At 37.1% G+C, this 18,727-nt stretch overlaps 1 protein-coding gene across 4 annotated transcripts in view; it reads left to right on the forward strand.

The window, feature by feature from the left end:
• The first annotated feature begins 469 nt into the window (after positions 1-469).
• Positions 470-18,727, forward strand: part of NTNG1 (netrin G1) — a 234,523-nt gene continuing 216,265 nt past the window's right edge. For all 4 annotated transcript variants that reach the window (XM_063298352.1, XM_063298351.1, XM_063298354.1 and 1 more), the window contains exon 1: positions 470-1,160. In XM_063298352.1, the coding sequence (XP_063154422.1) occupies positions 915-1,160 (246 nt within the window). In that variant the 5' untranslated portion in view covers positions 470-914. The remainder of the gene's footprint in view (positions 1,161-18,727) is intronic.

The following is an 18,727-nucleotide window of genomic DNA, read 5'->3' on the forward strand; positions in this document are numbered from 1 at the left end:
CTGAGATGTGTAACATACTTTGAGGTCTCAGAGGTCTTCTTCTGAAGAGATGAAAAGCGTACAAGTTGTTGTCAGTCCTTTGTAATTGTACTAAAAGCTTTGCCACCTTTGGAGATGCCCTATCCAGCTATGAAGTATGTGACTGGTCTGAGTACTGTTCCTTGGGCTCAGGTTTTGCCAAGATGAAAATAATGTTCTTGATGTAGATAGATAGATAGATAGATAGATAGATAGATAGATAGATAGATAGATAGAGTTAAATCTGCCATGTCAAGATAATTTTGGTGATGAGTGATTCAGACATTTAGTTTATTTTAGCAAAATACCTCCAGTAAAGGTTACCCAGATTATTCCAATTTACCTTGTATTGCAGCAAGGCTCTCAAAATGTCAACATTTCAGATATTTTCTATTGCATTGATCCTGGAACAGTAACTCTCACTTTTATTGTTTCTTAAAGGGTGCTGGTGCCAGAAGAAAAGAATGATTGATGGCAAACAGACTGTAAACACTCATCATTTTGGTCCACCAGCTGATTTATCAGTTTGGCTGACTGTTCCTCATGAGCCAGGAAAGGGGAGGATCGCTCAGGGTTATTGATGGTACAGCTGAGGACTGGCAACACTGCTAAATTGTTACCTGGTTTTGGACATTATTTACATATGTGATAAAAAGTCCTGAAACACCTGGGAATGTGACAAGCATCCTCCACTTGGCTTTGAATGACATATAATATGCTTGGCTTCCACCAAAGTTTCCAAAATTAAAAACACAGTCATTGTAACTTAAGCTCTTCTTTGCTTTGGAACACATTTTGCAGTAACTTTGCCCTCCCCGTGTATATTTATGTATAATAAAGACTGCACTTAGTTCCATTTTGGTAATTGCTGTCAAGGCACTCAAAAGGATATAGAGATGTATTTGTCAAGATTCCTGTCTCTCCATGCCCTATGGGTCACTGTGTCTTCGGTAATGCAACATTATCCTTCAGTCTGGGGACATTATGATGTGTGCAAGACACAGATTTACATGGATGAAGACAAGATTTGGGATTATACAGCCTGTCAGCCTGAAGCCATAGATATGATGAAACATGTGAAAGTAAACCTGGATCCACCTAATATAACATGTGGAAATCCACCAGAGACCTTCTGCGGAATGGTAAGGCAAAAAACATAAATCTTATCTTTTAGCATAGAGCACAGATCTCATAGAAACACAATAGTGTCATTCTGTTGCATCAAGACAAATATTTTTAGTTTAGGACTGGCTGGCTTTGTTTATTATAGGACTGAAAAATGTCTGGTATATAGGAAGCATTGGAAGCTTTTAAAGCTGAAGGGTTAAGTAGTCCATTTAGGTCCACTTGAATGAAGCAAAGTGGTTCTTGAGTCAATGGTACACGTTTACTGCTTTTTTTAGCCCTCAGGACCACAGACAGCCCTGAAATGACTGCATGAACACCCTCCCCCCCCCAAGTTGCTACTAAACTAACTTTCAGTTGGATGGAAAGGGAAAAGTATTACTAGCCTCCGTAATAAACCTACGAAGTTACATAATAGATTTAATTTTACTTACATTTAAATTAAATCTGTTTGGTTTGTGTTGTGGCCTATATAATTTTTAAATGTAGCCCCTGGCATATCATTCAGAGATGCACTCCCCACTAAGTAAAGTATATGTATCCTTGCAAAAGACGTTTGGGTGACAAGGTCAAAGTTTTGATTTGGCTCATAATGCATTGTTGTTAAATTGGATGATAAATTCGTTTTGGTATTTTTAGCTTTGTAAGATGGCACATAAATAATTCTTGGATTTCTGTACTGTGCCAGGTAATATTTTATATTAAGACAATGGCTTCTGCAGGATTTATGGTTCTTAGGAAAATAATCCAGCAACCTGTAGCTATAATAGTTGGGTTTTTCAGAGCTGATTAAAATGTACCATTTTTTTCCTTAAATATACAGTATTTGCTTATGTGCTTCTGCAAGTGCTATTTTTCTATTTAACTGGGAGATATGAAATTTGCTTCTCTGATATAAGCTGAATATTGCATTTACTGAAAAGAGGATGACGCTCTAATTAGGATGATCCTTCCGGAAGGATAAATAAAGGAAAAAATGACAAGTCACGATCAAAAAGCCTGTGCAGTGTCCAGCATCCATATCTTGTTAAACCAGAATTGACAACTCCAGATTTCCATTCCCCCATAAATGTATGCAGGTGGCACTTTGTACATGTATGTGTACATATATGTATCTATGTCTGTACAACTTGTAGAAGCTACTCAAAGAATAAGACTAAGACATTCTCCCCTCCCATCTATCTCTTATTAAAATGAGTTGTGTGTAAAATTAGGTAACCCTCTGATAGAAAAGAACCATTCTCTCTTACACACAACCCATTCTCGCACACAGAAGCATACAAATTCATGCACACATTCTTGTTCCCTCCTTCTAGCAGGAACAGAAAAAAAAGAAGAAACCTCAAGATGGTGATATTGTGAGGAGAAGAAGTTGCACCGGGAAGGAAAGGAAAGAAATCCGTGAACAAAACTGGATGGAAAAGAAGTGAAGGGCAGAGATAGCTAGACAGGGATGGGAAGGAAAGGGAAGCCTCATTTTGGCATTATAAAAGGTTAAGATTCAATGGCAGCAGGAGTGAGCTTCACATCTCCAAATTACTAATTTGGAACACATTTTAGTAACTACGTCTGCACGCCTGCTACCCATTCATTTGTTTTCAACAGGTTTCAGTTCTTGGTAGACATAAGAAGTTCCTAACAGATTATTGGGCATTTTCCTTTCTGGGTAGCGAGGGTAATCTAGTGAAGATTTTAAATAACTTGTGATTTTAAAAATCACATTCATGTGAGACCTATGACTTTACATCTGCAAAATTATTCTTGCTTCAGAGACAAGGCTCTCAAGGTTCAGAAGCTAAAAGAAAGAGGGGAGATGTAATCTACATTTGTTCCCTAATTTAAGCACAACCAACATTTCAGCTGGCAGTCTAACATCTACCATCTTGAAGCAGATAATCATTACCTTTATTCAACTATTTACATTTGGATTGTTTAAGTCAGCTACAGCTGTGTTTGTATACTTTGTAAACTATTGTACACTTCACTGTTAAACCACTTGTACCCAAAATCTTAGGACAAAAGCAGAGGAAATTGACAGAATAAGCAATGGAATTGCATCACTTAATGCTATAATGTTCACATTATTTGATTACTCACAACATGTTGTATACTTCAGTTCTGAGTCAACCTATATGCTGTCATATTCTGGGAGCAGAGAAGTGCACTTCAGAGAGAAGCCTCATTCTATGAGTAAGATTTCTGGAAGAGTGATATTAGGCATGGCTCTTACTCGTTTCATTTGGAATAGGCAGCAGAACATCCTACTGGATTGTACTCATCTGTGATCCACTATGTTTAGATTATGGCATGAAATGTGAATTAAGGTTTTCCGTACAGCTGCTGGAATTTGCATTTTTGGAGAAAGGCTAGTTCATAAGGAGAGCATAATGCTTTGCAGATCTCTTAAGTCAAAAAGCTATCAATCTGTCTAATACAGATCTACGTGGAATGACAGTGTGACTCGGTATAAGGAAACTTCATCTGAACTATTCGATCTGGTGGAATGGAATGTGATCTATTTAAAAGAAGATACAATTTTGGGTACCTGAACATTTTTGGAATGCTTTCATCCCTACAATAAAAGACAAGACAAACATGGAGCTTTCACAAGATTTTTTTAATAACACAAGATATTCCAAATCACATAAATTAAACAAGTTACATAAGATAGATTAAATTTTCTTTGAAGTGTGTTTGGAATCCTGAGAGGCTGCACCCCTTGTTAGGGTCTTTGGTACCTGTGGGCTTCAAAAAGTGGAACTGTATTGCTCATAAGCTGTACCTCAGCAGTAAGAATGAACTGGGATAATTAATATAAAATGTATTGAGACTGGCATTGCTTTGATTCCTGAGTTGCCTGTTAAGTTGGTGCAGTGGCTCTCGAAAGTGTGAACTCTGTAAATTGTGATCTTCAGTTACAATTTTGGTATATTTCTTTATGTGCATGACAAAGATGTTAGGGAACTCATTCATCAAACACTGCTACTAAAGGCAAGTAGCACATCCCTACTGTGTTGTCTAGTCAGCTATATTATTTAAGGAGATAAATTTTGTGCTCAAAGTTCTCCTGAGCTTTGGTTGTATATATAAGCTAGGGTGATACATACAGGTAAGTCTGCAGTATATGTGCATTCTAGCCCATGGCTAGATTTAGCTGGTAGTTCTATCTGCTTTTCAGGAAAACAGACAAAGTCCTGACCGGGTTCCTACTGTTCAGGATTGGGCTAGTTAGACTTACCTTCTTCTAGGACAGTGTTTCTCAACCTTGGCAACTTTAAGATGTGTGGACCTCAACTCCCAGAATTCTAGCTAGGGAATTCTGAGAGTTGAAGTCCATGCATCTTAAAGTTGCCAAGGTTGAGAAACTCAGTTCTAGGATAATGCAAAGTATAAGATGAATCCTGAAAGCATAAACATACTGATTTGATAAAGCCTGAAATAAAACAAAACAAAATATGCTACTCAACAAACAAGGTCTAGTAATTCCAGATCCTCAAATCTAAGACAAAATTTGGATGGGGGGAACACTTGTTACCATATCTACTGTATATTACATATTGATGTTTGTATATGTGGGAATTTTTGTTGTTTTCTGGGATACTTCTCTGAAAGGAAAGATATTGTAGAGAAGTGACAGTGAGGTTGGCAGAGGTAAAAAATAAAAGTGCTACTATCTGCAAGTTGCCAGTGTTAACTTATAATTTGCAGTAAATAGTTGGAGTTTAGCAGACTGATATAAGGACGTATAAAAGAGAAGGTTTGCTGTTAAGATTCCAACAAAACTGGCTATCATAAAGCCGTGCAACATCCAAGGCAATTTGAAACAGTTTCATTATACCTTTTTTTCCTCAAAAGATCATATAGAGAGCTTGAAGGCACCTACAGATGGACATATATGTTTGTATGTCTCTTGGAGCAGAAGTGCTGATGACAGCAAGCTTGAGTGCCACTGTGGATTTCACAGCCAATCAAAACTAAATTAAGAAACAAAGGTTATTAAAAAGAAAATAAAAGTCTTCCCACATGTAATTTTGGCAGAATGTTATGAGTTGGACCTTAGATGTTTTCCTCCTCAGAGATTTTCAGCATCATTAATACGGTGTGGCTTTCATTAGCCGTACATTTGCATTTGCTAAAAAATTACAGAAATAAAGGACTGTCTGGTACCATGATGGTGTTTACTGAAATAATTAAACCATCAGATACCATTCGTCAGATTAGTTTAGAAGGCAAAATGCAAAATAAAAATGGGGTTTTATTTGGAAATGCCTTAATAATACATGCATGCCTTCTGCAGAACAGCAAATCAATACAGTGCTGCAGTGCCAATATCAAGAACAAATCTGTTTTGGAAGGTTGCTGGCTGGTAATTTATCATAAAGAAGAAAATAACCAGTTCAGATGATACGTCTCTCATTTTCTTTACGAAATCTCTTAAAAGTGTGAGCTTTACCTTCTCCCATGCTAGGAACTGTTCCACAAATAGCCTTTCTTGTTTTCATGATTGAAGATTATGCAACCTCTAAGCATTGCATCAACATTATATTAATGGCTGGTTTTATTGAGGCTGTTTTCTGATATTATTTATCTGTTGGTTTATTTAACAAGTTTGTAGGGCCACCCATCTTAACTAAGTAAGAAAAGAAAGAAAACACATGGATAAAATAGCACAATTTAAAAGCTATAAGGCAACAATGGAGTCTCAGTTACAATTTTTTAAAAATTCTGTAATTTAAAAAAATAATAATTGAGGCTCCTTGCAAAGCTGTTGTACAATAGAGAAAGAACATACATACTGGGCTGCCCTAGCATGTTGTTTGCTGTTTTTATAATCACCTTTAGCATTAACATTGTAAACATTTAATACCTTTAAAAAATAGACTGATCCCTGCCAAAAAATGTCTGGGGTCGCTTATGAGCTATACATATTTTATGCCATGGTATAAGGTGTAAGATGAATGATATATGAATGAAGCCAATAAGGACACCTTCCTTTTCTTTTTAGGTGGAAAAACTGGAGTAATCACATTTATACACACAAGGCAAATGAAAATGTTTGAAGCTAGCCATCCCTTTCCGTTGCTGCATGATTGACATCAGTTTGGGGCCCCTTCAGAGCACATAGCAATTTCCTCCATGGAACAAAAATCTGGTCACTTAAGATTTCTAACCCTAGTTCTATAGCTCTACATGTGTAATAGCTCTTTGCTTAATATTGATGCCAGTCACTAATTAGGTACAGACTTTGATTGGCATCTGCTGTAGTTAGAACTGAATTGCCTATTTTGAGCATCAGCCATACATGTATTTATTAGATTTATATCCTGCTGTTTTCCCAGAAGCACAAGGTGGCTCATGTGAGGATCTCCCTTCTTTTATCCCAAACAATACCCCTGTGAGGTGAGCTGAGCTGAAAGTTAGTTGAGTGACTGGCCCGAAGTCAACCTGTGAGTTTCCATGGGGGAGGGTGTATTTAAACTTGCATCTCTTCCGTCCTAATACAACTATGCATGGTTATGGATGTATATATGAGAATGTTTTACAGCACGTGTATGATAATATACATATTATGCAGATGCTCATGCAGATGGCCACCAATCTCTTTTTGGCATGTATGTTGTTCTTTTGGTGAAATAGGCAAACAGGTTTGTTCAGCCTGTCATTTTAAATGCTTTTAACTATTATTTTGCTAGGTTTCACTATCTAATCTACCACTATTATATTGTGAACTACCTGAAATACATAGCAGGATGTAAGTGATTTAAATTAAAACAAAAGAGAAGAAAGATACAAAATTGCTATAATACTTTATTGGGTAGTGACACATCATGGGATGGTTTTGATGACCCACAGCAAACCATAGGAACTTAGAGGGGAAAAAAACCTGCTATTCACTAATCTATGCTGAAGGCAAATAGTACGCTGAATTTTTGTAGGTCTGGAGTCATAACTGTGCTGATCAGGACTTCCAAAGCAAATAAATCTCCAGCAAAGTAGGACCAGTTCTTTCCCAAATAAAAATTCTACGGTCAATGTACAGGAGTTCCGTCTACTATTTGCCTTCAGACTATTATATTTCTTTAAAATTCTTTAAATCTCTTTAAATTTATTTAACATTTAAATAGTTTTCCATGTGATATGAACCTCCAAAGAGAATTCACTGTGCTATGTGGTGATGGGGAGGCAGAAATTGCAAACACAATAAAAGGTTTTTTTAGATTTTTTTTTTTATCCTGCCTTTATTATTTTTATAAATAACTCAAGGTGGGGACCATAACTCTTACTCCTTACTCCTTCTGTTTTCCCCACAACAACAGCCCTGTGAAGTGAGTTGGGCTGAAAGAGAATGACTTGCCCAAAATCACCCAGCCAGCTTTCATGCCTAAGAACTTTGGTTTGGTTTCTAGCCTGGTGCTTTAACCACTAGACCAAACTGGCTCTCAAAAGTTCTGCATATCATATTAAAATGTCATATGTGATGTGCATGAGGTAGAGAAGAGACATATGTCACCTCTCTGTGCAAGTGGCAGTGATGTCCCACTGTGCTTATGAGCTGGGATATAGCTAGCTTCTGTGCTGTACTCCCTGTTTTTTTGCATCTGCATTGTGAAGGATAAGTAAGAAAGAGACATAAATTTATCCAATGAATGTACTAATGAAATATATCTCATTCTTTCCCATTGTCTAATTTGTGTTCTTATGGTATATACAGAATACAGAATATGTTTGTTAATAATACACTCTTCAGATTGGGACTTTTATCTGCTGTTTGAAATGACATTTTAAAAATCACCAAAAGGACATAGATGTGCCTAATTATTAAGCTTAAGCAATGACTTGCCAGGGAGATACTTCTTTGTACCCTAAAATGAACAAATATGAATAAAGTAAAAATATTTCTTACATATGAAAATTAAAGTTGTACATTCTAGAAAAAAATAGATTCAGCTGTCCTCTATTAATGCACTTAAAAGTACCTCTGTAAATTATTAACAAGTTTATGTTCTCATGAATTTGGTGCTACACACACACACACACACACACACACACACACAAGTTTGGGGCAGTCTTTTAAAAGAAAAAAAATAATCTTGTGGTTAAAGTGACATTTCTCCCTAGATTATATAGGAAAGCAAAATTTTACACAGAAGTCAACTATTAGGTTTAAACAGTGTGTTGCTCAATCAAAACTTAGGGTAAATCTTACTTTAAGTAAAGTAAAAGCCATCTGCTGAAGAAATCTGAGATACTGAATGGTCTTTACTTCTTTCAGCCATTCATGAATGCTCTCCCTGGCAACTAACACCAGTCCAGTGACCTATGTTGAGTCACATACTACATTTTAATTTGGCTTCATAAAATCTGCTTCTATTTCAGTGATCTATTATGTAAACTGGCATTGGTTATTTTTGGCTTTCTAACCAACCACATCACAGCAAGATAATGTTGGGCACTTGGCTCAGCTGGTTTCTATGCTTCAAACAGACACCCCACCAAGGAAGAATATCATTGTAGGCCATTTTATGTACTCCTTCATGAATTTATTTCTTAGAACTACATATTTCCATCATGAATGGAAATCAACATCCATGTTGTTTTGGAACATCCTTGCTAAAAACTCATTCATAGTAGAAATATGAGATTTTGCCATTTCCGCTACGTAGAGGTAGACTAACATGCCTTTTGAATAATCAAATCCTAAAACACTCTATACCGCACAATCTAATTATTTTTGTCTTGTTTCTTTTAATAAACAATATTTCAAATCATGGGAAATTTTCCACCAAAAAGCAAGGTCAACTGAGAATAGTTGGCCTTGAATTGGGAAGTGTGGGGAACAACAGTCCCTGCTCCTAAAATTTGTTCTCTTAATAATTTCAATACTGTGGTTTTGGATATTTCCAGGAATGTCTGCTTCTATCTGTATCTCTCCAGAATTTGAGTTTATCAAAGGAAGCCTTGCTAAGGATTTCATCATATTTTATTTATTTAGCAAATTTTTATGGCCGCCCATCACACGTGATGTGACTCTGGGCAGTGTACAAACACAGCAACAATTAAAACAATGTAGCCAATCTTAAACCACTGAAACGGTTTAATAAAAAAATGAAAACAAAAAGCCAAGATCGCAGGAAAATAACTTACGTAGGGCTAAATTCATCTTTATTTTTACTAGATGAAGAGCCTTCTCAGTTATTAACATGTGTGAAGTGTATTTCAACTGGCTATGTGTTTGGCACTCCCGTGGTTTAAAATGTTAGATTTCTTTTAAAGTACCAACAGCTGTTACTTGTTTTGGGTTGAATACCACCAAGACTGACAAGTTCCTATGATATCACAGGCCTAGCCATGACTAGCACTGAATCAAACCTTCTATTTTTTTACATGTAAATAGTAAATAATGAAATTGGTTATAATATCTACAAAACCTTGATTGATAGCTGGTACTAAAGTAATTAAAAAGTGAACACATGGGAAGTTTAGATAATTTTAGCTCCCATATTGTCATCTCAAATCTGGAGAGTACAAAAATTGCTAGGCCTGTTTTGAGGTTTTTTCCAGAGACCTATACAATAGCTACCCTTTGGGTTAGTTTAAAACTAGTATAGCTCTGCTCTGGTTCCAAGGACATCACTTCCACATCAGATAAGAACCAATATATATGAAGGAATCTACTTACCTGATTCTGTTGCATGTATATGTATATGTATTTGTATACTGTATGTATATGTATACACACACACACAATATATATATGTGTGTGTGTGTGTGTGTGTATTTTACAAAGAACATAAAAACTTAACACAAACTAATAAAGAATAGAAGAAACAGAAAGAAAAAAAAAGTGAAGCAAGAAAGAATAAAAAGAAATAGAAAGAAGAAGCTTCCGATTTCCTTTGCAGCAGATATAAGTATAATTACAAAATTACCTCTTACTCTGATTACAAGAAAAAGCTCACTTTTTTCTATTATCCTTTTTTTTCGAATCATCAAAACTACAAATCATAAGTGCATTTTTTTCTGTTTCATGCCAAAAGTCTAATAGGGGTTCTGGTTCTGTTGCTTTTCAATCAACCAAGCATGGGGTAAAAATGCATTGCCTTCCATGTTGTCTGACCCATTAATTCATGTTGCACTATATTGCTTAAAGTAAAGCTGAGATTCTACAAGAAGAAATGGAATGTTTTTTTTCTGTAAAGAAATCAGCTGAGCAATAGAATCATTCAGCTATGGAAACATAATTTCCCAATCTTTACTCAATATTTTACTTTGAAAAATTGGCAGTAATCCTGGATACTTTTATTTAATGGAAGGAGACAAAAAAAGCTTGGGATATAAAAATGTTAGTCTCTTAAGAGCAAAAGGTTCAGCAATATCCTGAGGCAGAAATACCCATAAACACATCATTTCTTAAGGTTATATTTTTAGTCCATTTTTTTGCCTCTAGAATTTAATAAATCCACATGGGAACAGTCACTTGGCAGTGACATTGTCTTGATATTTAAATCCTGACAGTGTGAATGTAATTATAGAGAGTAGCCTTTGAATGAATTTTAATAACATGTATGCCCTATGAAGAGAATATTTTTTTGCACTTTTTCAGGTTATTAATCTCCTCTAACTTATGTGCTCAGTTATTTTCAAGCTTTAGGGATCAGTCTGAAACCCAATTCTGTACATAGATAAATTTAATCCAAAGTATGGATTTCAGTATTGCAAAAGATAAGAAATAGAAACCTCAATAAAAGGTAGAGCAATTAAATCTCAGTAAGGTTTCTTAGACACACATCTTAATCCAGTTATAGAAATCTGCCTGTGTATCACCCCAAAAGGTAAGATCATATATGCAGAAAAGATTGGATCTGGACTTAGTCCTGCTTACGTTAGTGGAAAATATATGTAGTGCAGGGTTAAAATTGTTGAGTTCTTGGTGCACTCTGAGATTGATTTTGATTTTGTAGATGTTTCATTAACTTCCTTGGTAATACATCAGTGCACTAATATGAAGTGGGGTTTCATGGTTCTTTAAAATAGCCAGCAAATCTTACTTTGTATTAATATACTTACGATGTTACCGAGGAAGGTAACAAAATGTCTGCAAGATGAAAACCAAGTTTAGAGAACACCAAGAATGCAACAATTAGTCCTTGGATGAGACATACACACATTCCTCTGTAACTGGTATTGAAAGGTATTCTCTCCTTGGTAATGGAGGAAATACATAGTTATCATGATGAATCGCCTTCCCACATCCTAGTAGCACTTTCTGTAACAACAACAGATATGTGGCATTTACATTAGGACGCCCAAATCAAATTCCTAGTGTTTTCACTTATTATCTCCCTGCAGCTCCTCAAAATACCTCTCTCTCTTTTTCCTATTTCTTTATCCATTTTTGGTTAATGCTGATTTTTTTTTAAAAAAGGAAGAAGTGCTACAGATTTTAATTACACATTTGTTCCTTTATGCCAGGAGGCAGAAGGAAAACCTTTTATAACTAGGTGGTTAAAAAGCCATTAAAAGGGACTTTATGATGAGAAAAGCATTTTTTTCAAGCATTTCCATAGTGCCTTCTAACATTTATATCTGTAAAACTGTTGAAAGCCATCCTGTGAATTAATCAGGTTGATTCTTTACTCTCCTCATCTGATGGCAAGAATCATTCATTTCACTGTTAGGAACTGTGCTGCTCACAGCTGACATTTACAGAAGACCGAAGTGGCAAGGAGCAGAAGGGAAGGAAGGAAGGAAGGAAGGAAGGAAGGAAGGAAGGAAGGAAGGAAGGAAGGAAGGAAGGAAGGAAGGAAGGAAGGAAGGAAGGAAGGAAGGAAGTTAGTTTCATATGTATCATATATGCAACCATAAAAGGAAAAAAATACAAATTGCCATTCTTGTTTCAGGTTATTACAAACAATAGGGTCTGAAATTTGCTCTCTTTATTTCGATTGCTGTTTCTGGGATAGGTCTTGTTTGTATTTGAATGGGAGACTACCAGAAAATTCCAGGGATATAGGGTTGTCTAAGAACTTGAAAAAAAATATCTCAGAAGAAGGCAATAGCAAACCACTTCAGTTGCCAGGAAAACTCCAGGGAGTGTCAAGAATTGAGCTCGACTAGAAAGAGCCTTATCTGTTGCAGTATTCCTGCATGCTGATGGATGCCTCATCTGCACATTTCTGTACAAAGAAATCATGCTACTTCACTGAAATCAGCTACTGGAAATCAATTTTGCACCTTAGGTACAGTAACTGCACTAAACCTAAATGCACATCTTCTAGTCAAAAGTCCAGAAACTCCTCTAAGTAGTAAAATGCTAATGTCAGTCATTGTATACATGGCTTTTAAGAATGATAAAAACAATTGTTAAAAACATCATCATCATCACTACTTCAAAGCCTGTATATATCCTTGCTTTAACAGAATTTAGGCTACAATCTTACACCTGCTTACCTGAGGACAATGTTTATCAAATTTACTTCTGAGTAGGATGCTATAGTATAACATCAGTAGAGAGAAGGTAATCAAGATAGACAGTTTGGTGTAGTGGTTAAGGCAGCAGGCTAGAAACCAGGAAACCATGAGTTCTAGTCCTGCCTTAGGCACAAAGCCAGCTGGGTGACCTCTCAGCTGTTGGAAGCAAGCAAGGGCAAACCACTTCCAAAAAAGCTTGCCAGGAAAACTGCAGGGACTAGTCCAGGCAGTCGCCAGAAGTAACAAAAAAACTTACTTGAAGGGACCAAAAAAAAAGGATGCAATAGAAACAGAATAAAGTGGAGTTTCACATAGTCTTCATCTCAATCTTTCAGGAGCTTTCATTCCAACTATTCTCAGTTGACCTTGCTTTTTGTTGGAAAATTTCCCATGATTTGAAATATTGTTTATTAAAAGAAACAAGACGAAAGTAATTAGATGGTGCGGTATAGGATATTTTAGGATTTGATTATTCAAAAGGCATGTTAGTGGGTCTATTGTTGATCAAATACTTCTGATGTCATCAGTAGATTTTAAACTGTAAGCTGATGTCAGTAGATTTTAAACTGTAAATTGATGGCCACAGAACTTTACAAAACAATGGGATTAATTTAAAAGAAATACAAATTGTTACTACGTTGTATTGCATTGGATTTTTATTTTGCTCTTCCCTTAAAAATGAATATAGTTCTTTTACTCTCAACAGTCCTGTAAAAATATGGGCTGTCTGTGTTTGACTAGTGAGAGAGAAATGGTCCCCTCTAAACTCCTATTCTCCAGGCCAAAGATAAGCAACCTGATGCCCTCCAGATATTTTGAATTCCAATTCATGCAACCCTTTGCCAGTTGTTATGATGGCTAGAGCTGATCATATTTGGCCAACTTACCTATTCCTGTTCTAACCAGTTGTCACTAATGAACAGTGATATGGTTGTTCCTGGAGATGCCTACAACTCTAACAGGCTGCCAGGGGAAAATTTTTTCCATGGTAGTCAGTTTGCACTGGATGACATGGTTCTGGGGGCAAGTTGTCTTCACACCTGCCTTTGCTAACAGTTGATAGCACCATATGTTTTAAAGAAGGTCCCTTGTCATCTATAAAGTCCCGTTCTTAGAATATGTTAAAATTGAACCTGGTGCTCTCCAGTTCTGGCCCAACACAGCTTTCACCAGCCTGATGCTTGCCTTGTGGATTTGGCTATGATATCTGTAATCCTCACTGATCTTATTTATACGGTGCCACAAATCTGGGAGTTGTAATGTGATATATTGGGGTAGATACACCATGCTACAGAAGACTTTTCTACCCATTACAACAATCTGTCTAGCAATAAACATATTTTTATTATTCAGAGTTACTGATGCGTTTGTTAGATGTACTATTATGAAGTATTTAGCATCATTACAAGCAGTGTAATTATAATAAAAGTGCAAAGATAAGGATGTGACTTCCAAAGCTTCCACTCTGTTTCACAGTAAGGAGAGAACAGAGACAGGAGAGGGATGCTGATGGGAGATATTAAAAAATGCACTGAGCAAAAGCATTTAAATGTTGTTGCAATAAGTACTGTACTTCTACTCCAAATATTACATTTTTTTTCCTATTGAAGCCTACCAATTTCAAACTGCCAGCTATAGTATAAAAGGGAAATGAATTTTGAGACCCTTTTTTTTTTCCAGCCATATTTCTTTGTCAGCTTGGGATAAAAGAGTTTCTTTCCAGAGCTGCCTAAGAAGACATCTGATAAAATCTCTTTGAGCCTGTTTTTGTATTCTATTACCTAGATCAACCTTTTCTTGTAAGTTCCTTTAGCCAACATACTGATCTGTCTCCAGCGGTTTTTGGAAACTTGTACACAGAACAAAAGTTATGTGGCCCAGAGACGGTATCAAAACTGATAAAAAGCTAGTGTAAGCTTTCAGATAACTATTTGTTGGTGGAGGTAATATGACATTCTCAGCTGATTTTTGCCAGATTTGGAGATACTGATGTATTCTCCAGTGAAAAATAATGAGTTTTAGTCATTTCATACTGCATGTCATATTAGTAGGATTGAAAAGAAAGTAAACTTTTGGTGTTGGTAGCATTATTAAAGAATGCCAGAAATCACGGGACAGGACTAAACAGCACTAAATACAGTGCATTGTCCCGCTGGTAAATTTACGTATCAAGCAATTTGTGGTTTCATATGTGATACGAGCTTCTGAACCTGATCTCTAAAGCTGGGTTGAGATTTAAGTCTTCCTGCTGTTCCCAGATTTCTGTTTATTGTTTAAAATAACTAGCATGACCTAACACAACGTTAGAATAGTTCTAACCAATGAAACCTGACTGTTTGAATTCCCACTTGTCACCACTTCCCCTAAATACCAGTCCCGATCAGAACTGAAAGATATCTAAGTTAAGGGTTTTTCAGAATCTGAAAGAAAGAGTACTGTTTGGCAAGGTGGAGCCTGAGCCTTTGATCAGTTGAGCTTCAACCATGCCACCGTCACGTTTTGGTGGTGAATAAAAACACATAAACAAGCCATAATGATAGTGCCATGACTTTCATTATAAGGTTGGAGGAACTTTCCCCAGTGTGATGAGCTACAACTCCCAGAATTCCTAGCCAGCACATAATGCCCATTTCTGAATGTATTTTCTCTTGAAGGACACATTTAAAAACATGTTCTGATGCATGGAGTTGAGAAATGTCTCAGAATTGTTGGATGATTATAAACTGATGAATAGCAGTTCTTATACTCATCTGAGTGGTGAGGGTTAGGTCAATCTGGACCAGAATTTGTGAAGTTTGGATTTCTCAAGCATCTTTACCTCTGATATAAGACATGCTGTGGGCATTGTGGGAGAGAGAGACTCATAACCATGTTGGACACATACTGTTCAAGATAGACAAGAACACTTCATGATATTCCATGCCCCCCCCCCCAATATCTCATATTTAGAATGTGATGGAACAGTATCACTGACACAGGAGAAAGAGGGGGGTGGGAGAAAGAAAGAAAGAAAGAATCTTACAGCTTTATTAACCAGAAGACAGCGAAATAGCCAGCTTCTCATTTTAATAAGATGTCAGCTATTGCCCTTGCTGTCCTATGCATCTTAATGTACCTGGCTGACTTGAGACATGGAGGCTTTGTCGTTGCTCGGCAATGTGTTTCTCTAATTTCTTCTGACACATGGTGCTTAAATCCCCAGAAGCATAAGTGGAGGTAGGAGAGATTTCTACAGACTGCCTTGCTGTGAGTGTGCTCATTTGCATTATTCATTAGAGGAGATCATTGATTTGCATCTCGTTGTGGCTGTCGCTGTTTTCAGGCAGAGACAGTTCTTGAGATTACTATATTTTTCTGATACTAATATTGCTCATTGGGGATTAAGGTATTGTCATTGCCTTGGCCCCAGGTTTTGTCCCATACCACACAGGCTTCCTCAGGATGACATTCTTTATGTGAAGTGCAGCTCTCTGCTCTTATGTGCAAGGTATTTTTTATTAGTTGGGTTTGTAGATACTGCGGGTGTGTGATGGAAATATCACTCTGCTAGTTTGTGCCTCCAATTAAATGATAATTGCTGGTTGCTTGCTATTTTTATAAGGCAATACTTCAGATGCACATATCTCTCTAGTGGCAGTGTTTGCACACTTTTTAATAACAGCTCAAACACTTTCTGCTGCTTAAGGTTGTCTGGAGCAATTGCCTGTTAAGGATAGTATGTATTCAGTTCAATAGGACAGCTGTTTGGAAAGTTGAGGGATATAGATATGAAATCATTCTCTCCTCCTAAATCTTGTTAATGAATATATATTGTGCACTGCATTCACTCCCAATTATTCATTCAGAAAACAAGAGGGGTAGGTGGGTGTCAGAATCACATATGCCATGCACATTTTGTTTTTATTGTAAGTGGCTTTATTGAACTGTGCCAGGCTAGTTTATTTAAAGAAGCAAAATAACAGCTTTTAGCTTGTCTGTATGTGTATGTGTTCTTAAAAATGTAACAAGAGGAGTCAGGGCAGAATATTCTAGGTGTACAGGAAAATCTGTATTTAACACCACCTCCTGCAACCTACTAACAACCCAACTCCCTCATTTTGCTTTAATAGTTATGCTTCACCCATCTGTGTGTGTGAGACAGAGTGAGTGAGATGACAATGCAGAGTGGTTTAAATGTCCTCTTTGAAAACAAGATAATTTTTCACCCAAAAGGATGTCCTTCAAACAAGGGGAAGCAGGGGAAAGCCCCACTGGCAGTTCTTAGTTCTCAGGGAGGTGTGAACAAGAGGAGGTGGTCCTTGAAATATCAGGATCCCAAATCATTTAAAACTTTGGATGCAGCTTGATCTTGGACTGGGAGTTTATCCTCATGTCAGGCCTGCAAAACTGTTGTTACAGTCTAGCCATCACATTCCGCACCAGCTGCAGCGACCAAGTCATCTATAAGGACAGACCTGTGTAGATTTGCCCAGAGTTACTGCAGGGTTAAATATTTGTGTAAATCACTGTTCTGTATCTGCTGTTGGCAGAAAGACCATTCAGAATGCATAGGGATGGTTTGAGATTTTACTGTAGTTTTCCCACGCCTAAGTGAAACATTTTATTATTACTTTCAACCCAGTCAGATCCTGTCTGGGCTATCCATCAGCAAGCCAACATTTCTCAATTTTTATTTCTTATTCCCAAATTGGGAGATAATGAGTTCTATAGCATCAAATCTGGACCATTTCTCCTTTTTCTGGCACTTCTTAGTCCTGCCCTTCTTTCTGCTGGTGATGTGCACAGATGGACTAGAAGGTAAGATTGTCAAAGACCTCCTTTTAGAGGTAGCACAACTTTTCACAAAAAGCCCTGTCATTTCAAGGCTCAGTGGATACTGAACTGTGTGTCATTATAACCTGATGCACCTTTGCAATGACGCATAGGAAATCTGCTATCATAACTGAAGAAGTGAAAGTCTGGCTATCTGTGAAAACTCCAGTTGTCATAAAGATTTTGTACAGAGAAAATAAGCAGTTATACCCACATGTCTGCGGCCAGAACACAAAAAAATGGGAAAAGCCAGATCCTGAGAAATGTAGACTTATATACCTAACAACTTAGGTGAAAATGAAAAACAGGTTATTAAGTAATTTGTCTGTGAACGCTGAGAAAATAATGCATTAATTACAGGTCATGTACAAATCTCTTGCCTTTCTCTGTAGTTTTTGGAAGAAAACAGATACCATTGCTTTCTGAGATCTGAATGCCAAAGCAAGATTAAAGTGTGTGTGTGTGTGTTTGTGTGTGTGTACATGCAGCATTTAACCTTTCTGTTAATCCCCTCTGTCAGTAATGGACCAGGAATCTTTCTAAGAGTTTAAGAAATCCCCATAGTGTCCCTGATTATTACCGTACATTATTTATTTGGATACCAGATGTATTAGAAGTTTGTGGATAGCCTCCACACAGATAAATCCATCCATTGAGTGATGGTTAAAAGTTAAAAGTTCTTTTTATGCCAAAGAGGAAGCAAGAAAGCCCATCATCTCAGCAAAGTCTGACATTAAATTTAACTTAAAAACATTCCTTCCTGGCTTGACCTGCTTGAGTTAGCAGCCTGTTGCTAAAGGTTGCTTTTGGCAGATTCCTCACACTGTGGGTCAGGTTACATTCCTCTCTGATGTCTTCACAGCTGTAGAAAACCTGAGGGTAAAAAGAGAATTGTCCATTTTGGACAGATGTGTCCTGATGTATCTAGGATAGCTGGTGATAGCCTCACAAGTGCATCAGTAAAAACTAAATTATGAAAGAAACCCTAAAAATAGTAGCTGGCTATTCAATAAGTTATCAACTGCCAAAGTCCACTAAATTGAGCTGTCGATCGGAAGGTCGGCGGTTCGAAACCGCGCGGCGGGGTGAGCTCCCGTTGCTCGTCCCAGCTTCTGCACACCAAGCAGTTCGAAAACATGCAAATGTGAGTAGATTAATTGGTACCGCTTCGGCGGGAAGGTAACGGCGTTCCGTGAGTCATGCTGGCCACATGACCCGGAAGTGTCCTATGGACAACGCCGGCTCCAAGGCTTTGAAACGGAGATGAGCACCGCCCCCTAGAGTCGGACACGACTGGACT

Source organism: Candoia aspera, chromosome 3 (genome assembly GCF_035149785.1).
Source record: "Candoia aspera isolate rCanAsp1 chromosome 3, rCanAsp1.hap2, whole genome shotgun sequence".
In the NCBI taxonomy this organism is placed as follows: domain Eukaryota; kingdom Metazoa; phylum Chordata; class Lepidosauria; order Squamata; family Boidae; genus Candoia; species Candoia aspera.